This window comes from Cnephaeus nilssonii, assembly GCF_951640355.1.
Source record: "Cnephaeus nilssonii genome assembly, chromosome: 3".
Taxonomy (NCBI): domain Eukaryota; kingdom Metazoa; phylum Chordata; class Mammalia; order Chiroptera; family Vespertilionidae; genus Cnephaeus; species Cnephaeus nilssonii.
The window spans coordinates 20,780,204-20,797,696 of record NC_137074.1 but is presented as its reverse complement, the minus strand read 5'-3'; the positions used below and the strand labels follow the sequence as shown (position 1 = coordinate 20,797,696).

At 42.0% G+C, this 17,493-nt stretch overlaps 1 protein-coding gene across 4 annotated transcripts in view; it reads right to left on the bottom strand.

Annotated features, from left to right (window-relative positions):
• The window catches only part of KCNAB1 (potassium voltage-gated channel subfamily A regulatory beta subunit 1), a gene marked incomplete at its 5' end in the record, with an annotated part of 303,189 nt that overhangs the window by 208,694 nt on the left and 77,002 nt on the right, over window positions 1–17,493 (bottom strand). For 3 of the 4 annotated variants that reach the window (XM_079767395.1, XM_079767397.1, XM_079767398.1), the window contains one exon: window positions 4,362–4,579. The exons of the other annotated variant lie outside the window; for it this stretch is intronic. In XM_079767395.1, coding sequence (XP_079623521.1) covers window positions 4,362–4,579 — 218 coding nt within the window. Of the gene's footprint in view, window positions 1–4,361; window positions 4,580–17,493 lie in introns of those variants that run through there. 4 annotated transcript variants of the gene reach the window in all.

Here is a 17,493-nt window from a genome sequence, read left to right as displayed (position 1 = left end):
CTTCTTCATGGTGGTGGTAGTTACACAACTTCCACAGGTGATGAAACTGTAGACATATAAACACACTCACACATGAGTATATATGTAACTGGTATAATCTGAACTAATTCTGTGGACTGTACTAATGTCAATTTACTAGTTTTGATGTTGTACTGTAGCTACATAAGATATGACCACTAGAAAAAACTGGATTAAAGGTACAAGGAAATTGTGCGTGCGTGTGTGTGTGTGTGTGTGTGTGTGAATTCCTATGAATCTATAATTATTTTAAAAACTTTTAAATGACTAAAGTGGTCATGTGATTGACCTAAAAAACTGGAAACAGAAGTTTTTTAGTGGAATTTAGATTATTGCTCAGGCAATACTTCTTCTGGTAAAGAATCCTCTTAAGAATTTTAACATGTCTTATACAGCACAAGACTATATTGACTATACAGCACAAGACTATATTGACGTGAATGCATGTGTTACAGAGAAATTTTTTCTCAATGAAAATGCATCCATCAATATTCAAATTGCTCTAGAGCTAAAGTAACAATGATAGAAATGATAGAATTGGAGCTAGCTCATCAGTACAAATGTGCTCAATTCTGAATGACAAAAGCACTGAGACGATGTCAAATCTAGTAGCTGAATCATTCTAAAATCTTATAAAAATGATACCAACAACCAAACAAGCAAAAATAACCAAACCAATCTGGCTTAACTTCAGTTCTGAGTGATTTGGCTTTCTTAGGACGAAAGGCTCATGTGTGTGTCTACATCTATCACATATGGTTGCAGATTGTACATCAAACTCTAGCATGGTCTAATGAAGTCTGAGATTAAAAACACACAAAATTAACATAAAGAAATGCTCATGCATTAACAAAGCACAAGTGTAAACACTCTAAGTAATGTAATAAATAGTTCTGTTATTTGCATATAGGATAGTCCTCAGGATAAACATTACGTGGAATCTTGCTCTTTGGGCTGACAGTATTATTTGAGTAGCAAATTGTTCTCATGGATTATTTTTCCATCCTTATCCTTGAAACAATAGCTAATTTTATGCAAGATTCTTGCACAAGGGTAGTGTGGGTCTAATAGTGGCTTTGAGCATTTTATTCCTTCAGAATTCAGATGCTTCACACAAGTGTATATTATTTCTAAAATCCAAGTTCATGAGTTCTTGATTAATGAATGGTAATCACAGACAATGATATGAGTTGGGCTTTAAAAATCCTAATGCATTATATGAGCAGAAGGCATTCTATTTCTTTATCAGGGTTATAGATAAGTCCTCAATGGCCAGGCAGCACCTTACAGCATGATGGGAACCTAAAAGAAGTCCCTGGGGTGGCAAAAACAGGTGGCAGATATGGACACAATTACCTGTGCCCCAAGATGCAGTCATAGTCCTGAAACTAAAGCAGAGCTGATAGCCTCAAAACAGATAAACTAAGTTGGCCCAGGCATGACTATCACCCTCCAAAACATATCCTTCATGGGAATGTCTTACAATAGATTATTATTGTTTGTTTGTTTTCCCAACCTGAATGTAAGCCCCTAACTTTGCATGGTTTCTATACCTTTGTGCATCCAGTTCCAGTAAGGTTCCCGGTGCAGAATAGGTGTGCATTAAATATTTGTTGACTAAATGAATATCTCTTTACTCTATAACACTGCTTTTTGACAATTTTTGAGTGGTAGACATTTTTCAAATTCTGATGAAAGCTAAGAACCCTCTCCTCAAAAAATACACAAAAAGATAATAGTTTTTATCTTCTAGGGTTTGTGGATCCAGATTAAGCTATGCCTAATGCAATAATTTTCAAGGATAAAAATATTATTATTGTTATTTAATCCTCACCCAAGGATATGTTTAGAGAGAGAGAAAGAAAGATAAGGAGAAACATTGATCAGTTTCCTTCGTATGTGCCCCAAAAGAGAATCAATCGAACTTGCATCCTGGGTATGTGCCCTGATCAGGAATCGAACCTTAGACCTTTTGGTGTAGGGGATGACACTCCAACCAATTGAGCCACCTGGCCAGGGCAAGGATAAAAGTATTATTATAAACACAATTAGACACTGACTTTCCATTCTAGTTCCTTCAGGCATTTTCCTGATCACTTACATAAGCTAATTCCCTCCCCAACTCTGTGGCATTATAGTTTATGTTCTGCTATTTGTTATCATCAATCAATAGTCCACACATAAATATTATATGTTGGTGACATCAATGTCAAAGAAAAAAGATAACTGAGCTAATAAAATGATTCCTTTCATTGTTTTTAAAGTGTACAATTAGCCTCTTTCTCCTCGCACCTCTGTCTCTCCAACGCTAAGAAAATTTTAGTGTACATTTGGCACAATCTCATGATTCTTTCCCTAAGGTCACTCTGTGTAGAATTTGAAAAAGAGAGGGGTTAAGTCATACTCACACACAAAACCACCTGCCTGTCATAGATAGGAAGGTTCAGAATAAGAGGGGGAGTGGAGACCAGGTATCTTATCCAGTCACCATAAACAACAAATAGCATATTGAATTCAGAGTATACTGCAGACCACAGGTGGCTACCTTTTTGTCAGAAAAGAGCAGGTTTTCGTTACCAGTAATGAGAGATGCCCACGTGAATCTTACTTGCACACCTTTTGGTAAAGAGAGGCAATTATCATCCCATCTGAGCTGAGCAACTATTACCAGAAAACCCTTAATAGAAATCTCCTGTGTCTGAAAGCCATCATAAGACCAATCTCTTCCAATACAGGGATCCCCAAGCAACTTGGACATTCTGCCACCAGAAAGGAAGCGTTTTTATTTCTTCTGGTTTACAAAAAGGAAGCTCACAGTGCTGCTAACATGCTGGAGACCACAATTCAAATCACCTCTCTGATCTGCCTTAACCCTGAGTGTCCCGTCCTAGGGGCCCTGCAGAGGAAAGCAGCAAGCAGCCCATCTTCATCCCAGCCGCTGCATCGGGTGCAGAGCAGCGCTGTGTCCTCGTGGCAGGGGTTGGGTGTGTGCCACAGAAGCAGCAATAGAAAGTGCCAGTGCACTCAAGACTGCAGTCTCCATTAGCAGACCGTCACTGTGGGCTCCACTCTCCATCATGGAATATCAGGAAAGCAGAGATACCCGGCTGACACAGAAGGAGCTGCCTGGAGTCAGGCTGCTTGCATTATGCTGAGGTCCGGTTTTAGCCATGTGCCCTGACCCCTACCCCCACTCACAGCTTGCTTCCTTAATGCCTCAAAAATATAAAAACCAACAAAACCTGAAGTTTTGTTGTTGTTGTTGTTTTGCAATAAGAAGCTTTCCTATAACTCTGCAAAGAAACTTTTTCAAGGACAAGTTTTATAGAAATTGGTATAAATGCTTATTTCAAAAATCCCACCTGGGAAACAATCTTGGGTGTGCACCATTTTACTTGCATCACATTCCTTCTATCCTAAAACCTGGTTCCTAAGAAAGAGGGTGGACAGTTAAATGTAAATCATGGACAAAATCATATTTGCATGTTAGGATAACCAAAGCCTTTGGAACATGCATCAATTAGCTTTCCTCCTCAACGTTTGCAAACATCCTTCGAGATTAGAAACTCAGTAGTTTTAGAGCAATAAAGTCAGGAAAGTTCAGTGCAAAGCAGAGGCAGGAGACATATAACTGAATAATGCAATTTTCTACTTCTCAAATTTAAGTCATTCCCTATTTAAGAGAGCATCAACTATCACCATGACGATTTTCAACTACGGAAAACTACAGAGGAAGAGTGACCTTAAAATTTTATGAGGAAACCAGTAGTATTACAACAACTGACTTTTTCTCCAGACTTCACAACCGCGTCTACATTTTACTTCAAGCAGTCATTTAGATTTAAATGTCAGTGTTCAATCCAATTTGCAACAAAACTTCCTCAAAAGCTCGTGTAGCATTTGTTACCGGGATCCTTCCAGAGATAAATGAGTACTAGATGGGAAACTATTTTTAATCGTATAATCACAGAAACCACAGTCTGTACCCTAAACTAGGACAACCACATGCTGCTGAAAAGCTACCCTGATCTCAAAACCAGTTCCCAGCAGCTGTGTTATTCTCTGCAGACTAGGTTGCATACAGCTCCTAAGGTGTACCTAACACTTCAGAATATACAAAATGGGCTGCATTAAAAAAAAAAATCCTATGCGCACACACACCACAATTTGGGGTTCCTACCCTCCTAAGGAGCTCTATCAGGGACACCTGAGAGTTCTAAATTAGGTGACCCACCAATAAGGAAGTCACTTTGCAAACCTGATGAACTGTCTCCAGTGCACCTGTACAGACCACGGCACCCCCCCCCCCCGCCCCCCGGGAAGAGGAAAGCTCACATCCATACCTATATTTCATGCCAGTCTGCTTGGCGGTGGACTCTTTGAGAGAAATGTGATGCTGAGGGGTGAAGGTCCCCAGGCTGCGCGCGATGATAGCGACCGTGCGGAATTTGGCCCGGGCTGCGTTCACATTGGGGGCGTTGGAGCTCTGCTTGCTCAGAAGTCGGTCCTCACCATTCCGGCTCTTCAGATTGTGCTCTGTGCAGGCTATGGAGACTTGCATCGCTCCCCCGGGCAGCGCACGGTCCCTCTCAGAACCCCCGAACCCAGGCAGTCACGAGAGGTTGAGTAGTTGGGAGGGTTTCTGCTCGTCTTTTAACCCCTCCTGGGCCCCCTTCCTGGGGATGCCGTCAGGGGAGTCCTGGCGGCAGACTTGGGAGCGGGGAGCGGCGGGAGCGGCTGCAGTGCAGGACGGAGCCCGGAGCCCACAGAAGTAAACAGCCAGCCCCGAAGTTGTCACAGCTGGAGCGCGGATCGAGCTCTCGGATCCTCCCGGGGAGGAATCTCCGCTGCTTAAACGGCCAAATCCATGCAGCCGGGAGGCTTTCGCAGCCGCCTGGAGCTGAGCGTTCCCGCTGCCTGCACGCAGCCCGGCCGGAAGCCCATCCGCCGTGTCCGAATGCGGGCTCGCCTCTGGGCGCTGGGTCAAATCCACGCAGGCATTCCGCAGCGTGCGCTGCCCGCACCCTCTGGACCACAGGCAGGATGCTCGAGCGGCGCGCTGAGCATCCCCAGCAGCAGCTAATCCTAATCCGAGCCCCGGGGGCCGGTGGTCTCCATCCACGCAGACGGTCTTGCTCCCTCCCTGCCCCGCTCCGGGATGTCCTGGGGGCTCCTCAAGACCCCTCCCCACTCATGTTCGGGCAAAAGCTTGGGTGGCTGAGCCCACAGGAGCCCTGGTTTGCAGCTGTGCGGAGGAGCAGGCAGTTGGCTCCCTTAAAGAGCTCCTGCCTTTGTGTGCCACGGGAAGGCGAGGATCACTTTCACAGGCTCGTGCGGTAACCGAATCCCGAGGGCTGCTCCTACAAGGGGGGAAGGGGGACTCTGCCCAGATTCAACCCAAATCCCGCTGCCGCACAACAGTTGGAACTGGGGGAAGGCAGAGTGGGGGGGTGCTTCCGCCAAGATCATGCCAGTGAATTAACACGGGAATACTCTGACCGGCTGGCTGGCTTGGGAAAACACAGCTAGCTGAAAATCCCTATTAGCCTTGCCAGCACTCATTTCCCCTTTGCATTATTTCTTAAGCAGGTAAGTTTGAAGTTTCCTGAAAAGCCACAGTGCAGACTTTTTGGAGTCAAGACATCGAACTCGCTGCAAAATCTATTCTGGCTCCCAAGGGAGGGCCAAGGATGGGGGAGGAGGCAGCAAGCTGGCACCTCCTCCCCCCCCCCCCCCCAAGGGGCCTGCACTGGGCCAGCAGCAGGTCCACGTGACCACCCAGAAGGGCCCAGGCCTGGTGTCTGGAAGCATGTGCACTACCCCCTGGTCATCTGTGGCCAGCTGAACCAGCACTATCCCCAAATCAGGGGTGAGCAGCAAAAGGTGAGGCAGGAGCAGCAAAAGGTGAGGCAGGAGCAGCAAGAGGTGAGGCAGGAGCATCGCCTGGGGCAGTGTCAGGTGCAGAGCAACTGCTCAATAAATGCGGTTGCATCAAACTAAGCACCAACGGGCCAATAACCGTTTATCTCTCCATTCAAAGTGCATGGAAGCCAGGCTCCTTGTGTAGATGTATTTACAACAAAATTGTGGCTTCTGCAAAATCGGTTTCCTAAGCATGGTTCCCAACAGACACTGCTGTCACGCAAAAGGGAACAGGGTTCACATCAACAATATTTGTGAGCCCCATCTCTGCACTAGGCAGAAAAGAGAAATACGGAGAGAAAAATGAAACACTGCCCTTCTCCCCAAGGAACTGGCAATCTGGGTGGGAAGGACAAAGCATTCCATCTTTTTTTAAAAAATGTAAATTCTTTATTGTTTGAAGTATTACATATTTCCCCCTTTTCCCCCCTGACCTCTCAAAGGGGCTCATTAACGATGTCGGAGGCAGGTTAGTTTTTGAATGAGTTGTGCAGGCACTAAACACCCTGGGGTTTAGCAGGGGAATGGTTATAGGGAGCTGGAGAAAGTCTCATTTCTTGATTTCCCACACGTCTATTGGGAATCTAGTAAGTATCTGACTTTGCTACTGAGGTGCAAAGATGATTTACAGAGGCTGGACCTCAGGGAGTTCATGGATGCCCAGGCTGCCCTCAGAGAGGGGTAGGGCTTTGCCTGGGGCGTAAATGTGACTAGCAGGGGAGGAGGGAGGCTATCTCCCAGGGGTTGGCAGCTGTAGGGAGAACACACACTCTGGCAGTGTCTATATGATAAAAAACAGCAAGCCTGACCAGTTCTTCCCAGCCAAATTAAGTTGTAAGAATTGAATTTTCAAGTGGAACCTGTGCCTGCTTTGAATTCTATTTCAGGTATGAATTTTAACATTTTATAACCTGCAGATAAGGTTTAAATCTCATTGTGAAATCTCATTCTTTACACTCCATGCCCTTCCCACTCCTTAAATTTGAAAAAAATTAAACAACTGCCCCATGTCCAGTGGCCGGGAAGTAACTTTAGGATGGGGTGAGGGCTGTAGCAAGGGACAAGTGAACCTAGGAGGCATGGTTTTTACCCTCAACTCTAAGGAAGGAGTTCTTCAAGCAGTATCTTTGTTCTCTAGAATAAGTAACAGTGGGCAAAGAGGAAGCAGGTCACTAGATCCTTTCTTTTTTCACACTAAGCTGGCTCGTCGGAAATGATCAGTGTGAATCAGGAAAAGAGTCACAGTGAGAAGAGGAAGAAGTGGGAGGAATCAGAAGGAACAGCTCATAAAAAGGAAAAAAATAAAGCAGCCTGGGAGGCAAGTTGAGCACAATGATCATCACAGGACCAGAGGGGTCAGGAGCCCGTGGCTGGGGGACAGGAGGTGCTATCAATTCTGCAGGGAGGAGGGGAATGTCGAGGGTACAGAAGATCTGACACTGTTCACCGAAGTGGCTTTCAGGTATGCCAAGAATTAGCAGAGCAAGGGCTGGACACATAACCAAAAGCAGAACAGGAAACAGGTTATCAGAATAAAAACATGCACGGCAGAGCCCCACTGAGTCATCTCTTTATCTCCCATAGGACCTAGCGGAGTGCCTCGTGCACAGCAGGCCCTCACTCAATAAATAATTGAAAAAGGGAGATAAGGGGGGAAAAGGAAGGAAGGAGGGAAGAGTGTGGGAATATGCCAAATTCTTGGATAAATGTGATTCCTTAAAAAAAAAAAAGAAAAGAAAAACCTGCCCTTTCTAGTTTCACACAGCCTGAACACTTAAAAGGAGTAACTGTCCCACATTCACGTCCGCGCCTCTTATGTGCAGACAAGTGTTCCAGCCTCTAGGATGTGTCTCAAAGAGAGTCCAGTAATGGAGGTCCGAGGAATGCTCACAGCGCATGCCCCTTTCTTGCTGCCCACAGTGCACCTTTTCAGATCTGACTCCACATGGGCTTTCTGACAGCCAGCCAGCAGCGTGGTGACTTACCCCAGCTGTGCTCACCCTTCCAACATTAATGGAGCAGTAGGTCTCAGGAGCCCGGAAATTAGATATTAGTTGACTGTGAGAATGCTCATCCCTAATGGGTTTGTGCTAACAGGCCACATGCTAATTAAGCTGGGGAAATTGGATTTGGAATATGTATGCTTTCACTGTCACACAATAGGATTTGGAGGAGTTCTCACTATTATTATTTCAGGTTCAAATAAGCCCCGCAAATGATGATTTGTATATATGCATAGATATAGACAGGGACATAGACACAGACATAGATATATAGACAGAAATAGATATATAGCTATGGGTCTTCCCCAATTCATATGTTGAAGTCCTGACTCCCAGTAAGTATCTCAGAATGTGACTGTATTGGAGATTAGATCTTTACAAAGGTAATTGAGGTAAAATGAGGTCATTAGGGTGGGCCCTAGATCCCACATTACTGGCATCCATATCAGAAGAGGAGGTTAGGACAAAGACATATACAGAGGGAGAAAAACGCTGTGGAGAGAGGCCTGCAACAGCAGCCAAAGGCCTGGGTTCCCAACCCGGCGATGTCACTTTCTCTGTGACCTCGGGTGTCATTATAGTTCTCTCTGCCCCTTCGCTCTCACTTGAAATATGAGGGCGACACATTTTTATTTCCAAGACCCTCTCTTGTTCTACAGATCCCATGAAGTGCTTCAGAGAGATGTGGAGTACAGGATTACATACTACTAAAGCCTCATTACCACTAACTCTGCAATTTCATCATGGTCTGAGCTGGTCTCTATTTATTACCTGATATTTGAAATTCTTTGGGAATAATGTCAAAGGGTCATCATTGGGTCCTGGTGACAGAGCTGATAAGGAACAGACCACAGCCTACTTAACGAGCACCCAGTCTTCTCCTTCTCATCATGGAGTCTTCATGGTAACCTGGGAGGGCTCTGGGGTGTGGGTTCAGTTGGTGCTGATGTGAATCCCAGTTCTGCTCTCCCCTTCCTTCCCATGAGCCACTGAACAGTATTCTCAACCTCCCTGCACCTCAGCATCCTCTGAGGAAAAATGGTGTAAGAACATACCTCTCTGCTGCCTGTGGATTCCTCTAAGATTTTTATGGTTTTTCTGTCTTACGTTTAAGTCCTTTAGCCATTTTGAGTTTATTTTTGTGTATGGTGTAAGTTAGTGATACAATTTCATTTTTTTGCATGTATCTGTCCAATTTTCCCAATACCATTTTTTGAAGAGACTGTCTGACTCCATTGAATGTTCTTGCCTCCTTTGTCAAATATTAATTGAACATAGTGGTTTGGGTCGATTTCTGGGTTCTCTATTCTATTCCACTGGTCTATATGTCTGTTCTTGTGCCAGTACCAGGCAGTTTTGAGAACAGTGATTTTGCAATACAGCTTGATATCTGGTATTGAGATCCCTCCTACTTTGTTCTTCTTTCTCAGGATTGCTGCAGCTATTCAGGGTCTTTTTTCATTCCAGATGAATTTTTGGAGAGTTCGTTCTAGGTCTGTGAAATATACCATTGGTATTTTAATGGGGAGTGCATTGAATCTATAGATTGCTTTAGGTAGTATGGACATTTTAATGATGTTGATTCTACCAATCCATGAACACCGTATGTTCTTCCATCTGTTTATGTCTTCCTCTATCTCTTTTTTCAGTGTCCTGTAGTTTTTTGAGGACAGGTCTTTTACCTCCTTAGTTAAGTTTATTCCTAGGTATCTTAATTCTATTTTTTGTGCAATGGTAAATGGGATTGTTTCTTTAATCTCTCTTTTTGTAAGTTCACTAGAGGAATCCACAGGCAGCAAAATCTCAGTCATATGCCGAAGAAATATTTTCACCAATACAGCTCCTGGGGAAATGGAAACTAAGGAGAAAATAAATAAATGGGGCTACATCAAAATTAAAAGCTTCTGTACAGCAAAAAAAAAAAAAAAACCATCAACAAAACAACAAGAAAAACAACAAGAAAGCCCACTGCATGGAAGAACATATTTTCCAATGTTATCTCTGATAAGGGTTTAATCTCCAACATTTACAGGGAACTCATACAACTTAACAAAAGGAAGATAAACAATCCAATCAAAAAATGAGCAATGGACCTAAATAGATACTTTTCTAAAGAGGACATAAGGAAGGCCAAGAGTCATATGAAAACATGCTCAAAGTCACTAATCATCCGAGAGATGCAAATCAAAATGATGATGAGGTACCATCTCACACCTGTCAGAATGGCTATCATCAACAAATCAACAAATGGCAAGTGCTGGCCAGGATGCGGAGAAAAAGAAACCCTCGTGCATTGCTGGTGGGAATGCAGACTGGTGCAGCCACTGTGGAGAACAGTATGGAGTTTTCCAAAAAACTAAAAATGGAACTCCCAGTTGACCCAGTGATCCCGCTTCTAGGAATATATCCCAATAAACTAAAACACTGGTCAGAAAGAATATATGCACCCCTATGTTCAGAGCAGCACACTTTACAATAGCTAAGATTTGGAAACAGCCTAAGTGCCCATCAGCAGATGAGTGGATTAAAAAACTGTGGTACCTCTATACAATGGAATACAATATGGCTGTAAAAAGGAAGAAACTCCTACCATTTGCATCAGCATGGATGGACCTGGAGAGCATTATGCTAAGCAAAATAAGTCAGGCAGAGAAAGATAAATATCACATGATCTCACTCATTTGTGGAACATAATGAACAACATAAACTGATGAACAAAAACAGATCCAGAGACTGAGAAGCATCTACCAGACCGTCAAAGCTCAGAGGAAAGGTAGGGGAGGGTGGGGGTATGGGGTATGGGGGAGAGATCAACCAATTGACTTATATGCATGCATATAAGCATAACCAATGGACACAGACACCAGGGGGTTGAGGGCATGAAGGGGGGGAGGCAGTGGGGAGATAAAGACACATATGTAATACCTTAATTAATAAAGATAATTTAAAAATTAAAAAAAGAACATACCTCTCTGGATAATAGTGGGAATTGCATGAAAATAGTGCTTGACTCATAGAAGGCAGTTAATAACTGTTAAGTATCCAACTCAATTTATTAAATGTGGGGCTGTTGGGAACTCTTTAATCTCTCAAACAAGCACACCAGGAGACTTCAGCAATTACTAATAACAGTAACCCTTACACAGCACTTCCTATAGCCTAGGAACTCTTAAGAACACTTCACATGTATTAACTCATTTACTCTTTATAAAACCCCATGGGGAGGTGCTATGTTATCAACGCCACTCTATAGTTTAGAAAACATGGAACACAGAGAAGTAAATAAGTTGCCCAAGGTGACACAGCCAGGAAGCTGCAAATCTGGGATTTCCCTGGGGGTAGCCTGCCTTCTCAACATTGCACATGCTGCTCCTCACTGCAAGAATTTCCTTGTAAGAAGGGCTTTAAATAGTGTCATTTCATTAGTATCATTTAAGAAAAATCATATTCTTATTATGAATGAGGGGGGAAATTCAATATTAAAAGTCTAAAAATTTCAGAACAATGAAATCATTCATTCTTGGTAGCTTTTTGAGTATGCCTTTTATCAATCTTTTAAATACTTCGTAATACTTTATTCCCATTACTTAAGAAAAAAAATGTTTTCCTATTACCTGGAAAATTTTTGATTGATTCAGTTTCTTACAAGTAAAGTCAAATGCTTTGGGTGAGTCTACTTAGAATTTATGGTTTATTTCCATTGGAAGCCACAGCCAGCCAGGGCCAGGAAACATTCAATTATGCAGGCAGGAAAAATTGGACTCATTCAACACAGAAAAGATCTGCTAATATCCAAAGAATTTTAAACATGAAAGTGTACAGATGGCAAGCCAGTTTGTGTGCCTATTATTTGCTATTAGAAGAGGAATTATGAGGGTGGGAGCTTGCTATTTATTAGAAATTCTTAACATGTGGGTTTGGAGAACAATTGATTATACTCTGACAAATTGAATCAGTCATGAAAATTAGCCTGGGCTTAGATTTGCATGAACATAGGTTTGAAATAACAGAGAAAGTAAAATTGAGAGGACAAATTGGAAATACCCAAGGCTCTACTGAATGAAAGAGACTTCCAAATGTATACTCTTCTGCTTCCCTGGAAGAAAAGTGTCACCAGAGAATCCTTACCTGGATACTCTGAGATCAAGCCAATACAAGGATTCGCACAGTATCAGCCACATGTTCAAAAACCAAAACATAATTAAAGGATAGTTAAGCTTTTCAATTAACATTGAAAATATATCCACAGCCACTGATAAACACGTCCTTAATTCAAAACTTCTGACAAATCATATGTATCAGCCAGATCTCCAATATTTGTGCATCATTTTATAGATTCAAGGAAAAGTTTCATAATGCTATATTGTGGAAAGTAGGAAATTCACAATTCATTATTTTGTTCAGGCCTCTTCATGGTTGGTAATTTCTCATAAACTTGTCAGGAACCTGGTTATAAAACTGGGAGAAAACAGGGACATGTGGGCTGTGTATTTTTTATAAATGTTATTAGTTCTTCCTAAATTATTAGCCATTAATATAATTTCTGCTGTTGCTTCTAATGGAAAAAGCTGGTCAGAAACATTTGCCATGTCTTCAGACAAAAGATTTTTCTAAATAGCTAATATCACAGAGAATTTGTTTTCCAAGGTAATTAGAAATATTATATTTCATCCAATTTAAGATTCCATAAGCCATAAGACATATCAATATTTTGTATACCACCAAAATAAAAAATTGTGGCCAATTAATTATGACACAATGCTTTTTTCTACCTTAAACTTTTTATTTAAAAATTATTGAGTCTTTTTAGACTTAGGTAGACTTTTCAGTCCAAATTTTCACTCTTGTACATATTTAAAAAGGAAAATATAAGGGGAATAAATTGGTTAAAGTATTCCCCAAGTGTGTTCCCATTTAGAAGTTGAAGCTTCTGGATGTTTTACTAAGAGTCATCCATGTCCACACTATCATTCTTTGTGTTGGTAATGCATCTTTGAAAAAAAAAGAAAAAGCTCTACTGATGTCTCTGGGATGTTTTCCAAGCTGCTGACACCCCCTCTGAAAGTTGTGATGCATGAGCCAGCAGCAACTAGGAATTATGTCACAATTTCAGCAAAGGAAAAATATTTGCTTCAAGGAATTGATGAACTACGATGATTTCTAAGATAGTATGTTATAAGCTCTTATTTCATGCCAACTAAAATATTGTGGAAGGAGGGAAGGAAGAAAGGGAGGGAGGGAAGGAAAGAAAGATTTTTGAGCACCCACTGTGTACTGGGCATTGTGTCAAAATCTTCTACAACATTATATCATTACTGAGGAAAAGGAGGCAGAAAAAAATCTGCCTTTGTTAAACATCTAAATTAATTGGGATCTCAACTAAGTAATCTACAGGTGGAGTTTCATAAGCCTTCATCTTCACCCTTGAAAAACTGAGAAATGAATCAGACTCTGGAATTGCTTTCCGCACAAAGTCACCCTTGCCTGGTCAGGTTGAGAAAAGTAAAGCAACTGAAGATCTTTCCAAAACTATATTAATGGATTAATATTTACTTATTTGAGTTCAAATTTATTGGTCATCTTAGGGTGAGAGAAGCTGTATTATACATGTCACTTTACCTCATACTATCTAACATATTTTTCTAAAAGATGTATTCTCTCTTTATTCCATTCATTTTCAAAGGAAAGGTGTTATAAAAAGAACATATCTAAGATCCTATGAGATTTCTTCTATTTAATTCCTTTCCTTTGGCACATCACAGGAAGTTAATGTAGGAGACCCCTCAGGCTTTCATCTCCTTTAAAGCAAAACTCATTTGGGAGATAGAAGGATCAAGCTCTCACCTATGCCCTGTCAAGAACTGTATTGTCTGAAGTTTTTTTATAATGCACATGTATTACTCTTAGAAGTAAAATAAAATAAAATACTTTTTAAAGTTATTTTTCTTATTATAAACTTATCACAGATTTATCTAAGAAGAAACAGGATACATGGAAGCAAGACCAAAAAAAAAAAAAGTCAAGTATTCACCGATCCAGACTTTCAATGTTTAACATTGTCGTCAATATCTTCTTGGTTTTTATATTTTTCATTTTCTGTGCATAATTTAGTGGTTGTTGTTGATATTGCTGTTGTTGTCTTATGCAACTGAATATTTTTCAAGGCATGAATCAGTTGCCACATACTATCATTTTACACTTGTTCATTTGTCTTTTCATTTTTGTATATTATATATCCTTAATTATTTGTTTTCACCATTCATTGATCACCACATCAATCTGCATTTTTCATTGTTGAGTTGACAAGTTCTATACCCTAATGAGGCAAAGTGATAGGAAACTCAGCCCCTCCTCAAAGGGTTTTCTTCCTGGCTGGGAACGGCGCAGACCTTCCCTGATAACTAGTTGCCTACTCTAAATGTCAGGACAAGTGGTATAGCTGATACACAATCTGGAGAAAGAGGGAGAGCTCACTGGGGGTTGGGGCAGGTGGAGAAACTATGGTGGCATCAGAAAAAGATGTGAGCATTAGGGACAGAGAAGAACCCAGGCAAGGAAAGAGAACAGGGGAAGGAGGAGACACCAGCAAAGGAAGCTGCTTTAGCCGAGGCAGGGAGGTTGAGAGGCCTATTGGGAAATAATGAGCAAAACACTTTAGATGGAACCTTATTTGAAAAAGAGTGTAGCTAACAAATGATGCAAAACAAATGTACATAAATCAACTGGAATCTGTTGTGTGCAGCCTGGAATAAAAGTCTAGGTAAAGACTCCCCTCCTTTGGGCAGTTGGCGGGGGTAGAGGGGGTGAAGTAAGAAAGTTCACCAAGGATTCTGGACTGGAGTGAGGAATGTAAGCGGTATTTTTGGAAGATCCATTTGGAAGCCAATAGGATGGCCTGGAGGTGTAAGAGATTCAATGCAGGAAGAACAGTTGGAGACTGCTAGAATCAGCTGGCCATTAGGTAAAACCTGTTGATGTGGAAGGCTCCCAGTGTTCTGAGGGTCTAATGCTGTCACTTTTGACCTCGGACCTCCCAGGTGGATTTTCCAGGAAGAACCTTCTATGTCCCCCAATAGCCAATTCTGGGTTTAAGGGGCCTCACTTTATCAGATTATGTCTGCTTGCCTCTATCAGAGGATGACTCAGGTCTTCTTAAGGGGGTTTGAGCAGACAAACAAGGTGCACAAAGATTATGACTGGGGAGCTTTCTTCTTGTCACTGATCTCACTTTGAGTCTCAGGCAAAACCCCTAGATGCAGGAGGCCCTCCCAGGATTTGCTGTTGCAGTGAGCTCACCGAGTCTCTAGGTCCCAAGAGCTTCCTTTGGCTTATACCCCAGTTGTTTCTAGGTTCATTTACAGATCAATTCGCCCATTTATAACTCATTAAGTGACATTTTAAATGGAGGTTTCATTAAACAAAAGCCAGTAGGAAGCAGAGTCATCCCATTTCCCTGCTAGTCAGGATGCATTTTCTGTACAAACCGCTGTTATGTTCCACATCTGGGGGGTTGGGGGAGGGGGGTAGCTAACATCGTTATTTAGGCTCAGTGCTCACTCACTCAACAGCACTGCACAGTATTTATAGCAATATGGCTGTTGATTATAAAAGCTTTCATGTGGGGGAAGAGGAGAGAGAATTTTTGGACACCTAACATTTTTGGCTTGGGGCTTTACCTTTTAATTGATTAGAAATGAGTTATTTAATGTTACATGTAGGTAGATGAGAAAATATGTTCCTTCCAACAAATGATTGCCTGCTTTTAATTTCCCCGTAATCATTCTTAATTGTTAACTGTCTTCTGAAATTCAAAAGGCAGTCATGTGGAGGAGGGAGGACATTTGGGAGTGTTGCTACAGAGGATAGAAACAGGACCAAGGGGAGCTGGCAGCAGGACCTGCTGGCAATGGGGGCCGTTCTGCACACTGCTAGAGATCTGGTAAGCTTGTTGCTGCTGGAATCCTCAAATTGTGGCCACAGGACCAGATGCAGTACATGACAGAGAAAGAGAGGATTTACTTGTCTGGATGGTAGTTGTGTTCGATGGACTCTTTCAGGTGTTAAGAAACTGAAATGGGTTTGTTCTTTTGCATATCCAACATCTCTTCTCCCTTCTTCTAATAAGAGCATCCTACGTTTATCTCATAAGTGATATTTAAAGTTTCAGACCCCTACTCTCAAGCTCCTGGTATGGGTCACAGTGATTTGACTCATAATGGTCATATGACTCAATTCAATTCAATAATACTAAATCCTGGGACTTTTATTAGAAAAGTTTTATTAGAAAAGAGGACTTTTATTAGAAAAGTTTTTATTTTTTTAACTATTAGCTAGGTAAGCCTAGGAAAGGACCTGCTTGAGAGTGAACTGGAAGGTCATTAGGAGACCATATTCTCTAGTGTTCCCATCTTCTCCTGGCCTCCCTCAGCAGGTGGTGTCGGCTCTTTCCTACTCTGGTGTTTTATTCACCGTGTCACTGTGACTCAGCTACTTGGTCTCTGCTTCCATGGCTTCTTGGACTATAATTGCAAACTTCCTATTTAAATCCCCAAGAGAAAGAACCTGACCACACCATCCAGTCACCATTCATGTGATACACACAAGTAAACTCTGGATCTCATGCTGGCCACCCTAGGAGGCTATCTTTATGTCAGGTACTGTTATGGACTGAATATTTTTGTCTCCCCCAAATTCATATGTTGAAGCACTAACTGCCAATGTGATGGTATTTGGAGGCAGGGCCTTTGGGAGGTAAATAGGTTTAGATGAGGTCCTGAGAGTGGGGCCCCCATGATGGTATTAGTGTCCTTACAGGAAGAGAAAGAGACTAGACTTTCAAATTTTTCTCTTTAGGTAAGGATGTTGTAGACGTAGAAGCTGTCCTCAGAATGTGGCCCTAGGCATGGACCAGATCCCTTCCCAAACAATTTCCAAGGTCATTTCCAAGTATAAGTTTCTACAATTCCCTTTTTCCTTTTTAATTCTTTTAACTGTTTTGTTTAGATTTTTATTAGTGTTGAGATGTTTCCCACAAATATTAATAAAGGAAGTTGCCAAGGAGACAACTTCATTCATTTTTCTTCTCTCACCCACTACCCAACACCTGTCCCACTAAGGAAATGGTCATCAGTTTTTCACAAGGGGAAGGAGATTTAAAAACAAAACCAAATCTGGGATACCTGAGACTTGTCTGATATGATATGGTAGTTCAGTAAGGCCATGGCAGGAAAAGGATGGTATACTCATGGGACATCTGAATAGAGTGATACAGAGACCACTGACAAGGGACTGTCCCTGAGGCCACAGAGCCTCAGGCCTAGTAATAGCTGGATCTATTACCAGCCCTAAGCCTGAAGGACAATTGGACGGTAGATGGGGGTGAGTGGTGAGGACCATCTGATAGAAATTGTGACCCTTAATGGAGGGATAGGGCCAGACCACAGGGAAAGAGTTCAAGAAATAAATATCCTAATTACTCTTCTATCCTGCCAACTGGCTTAACCCAACAAGAAGCCAAAAGTCACAGGAGCATACAGCAGCCACATGGGGT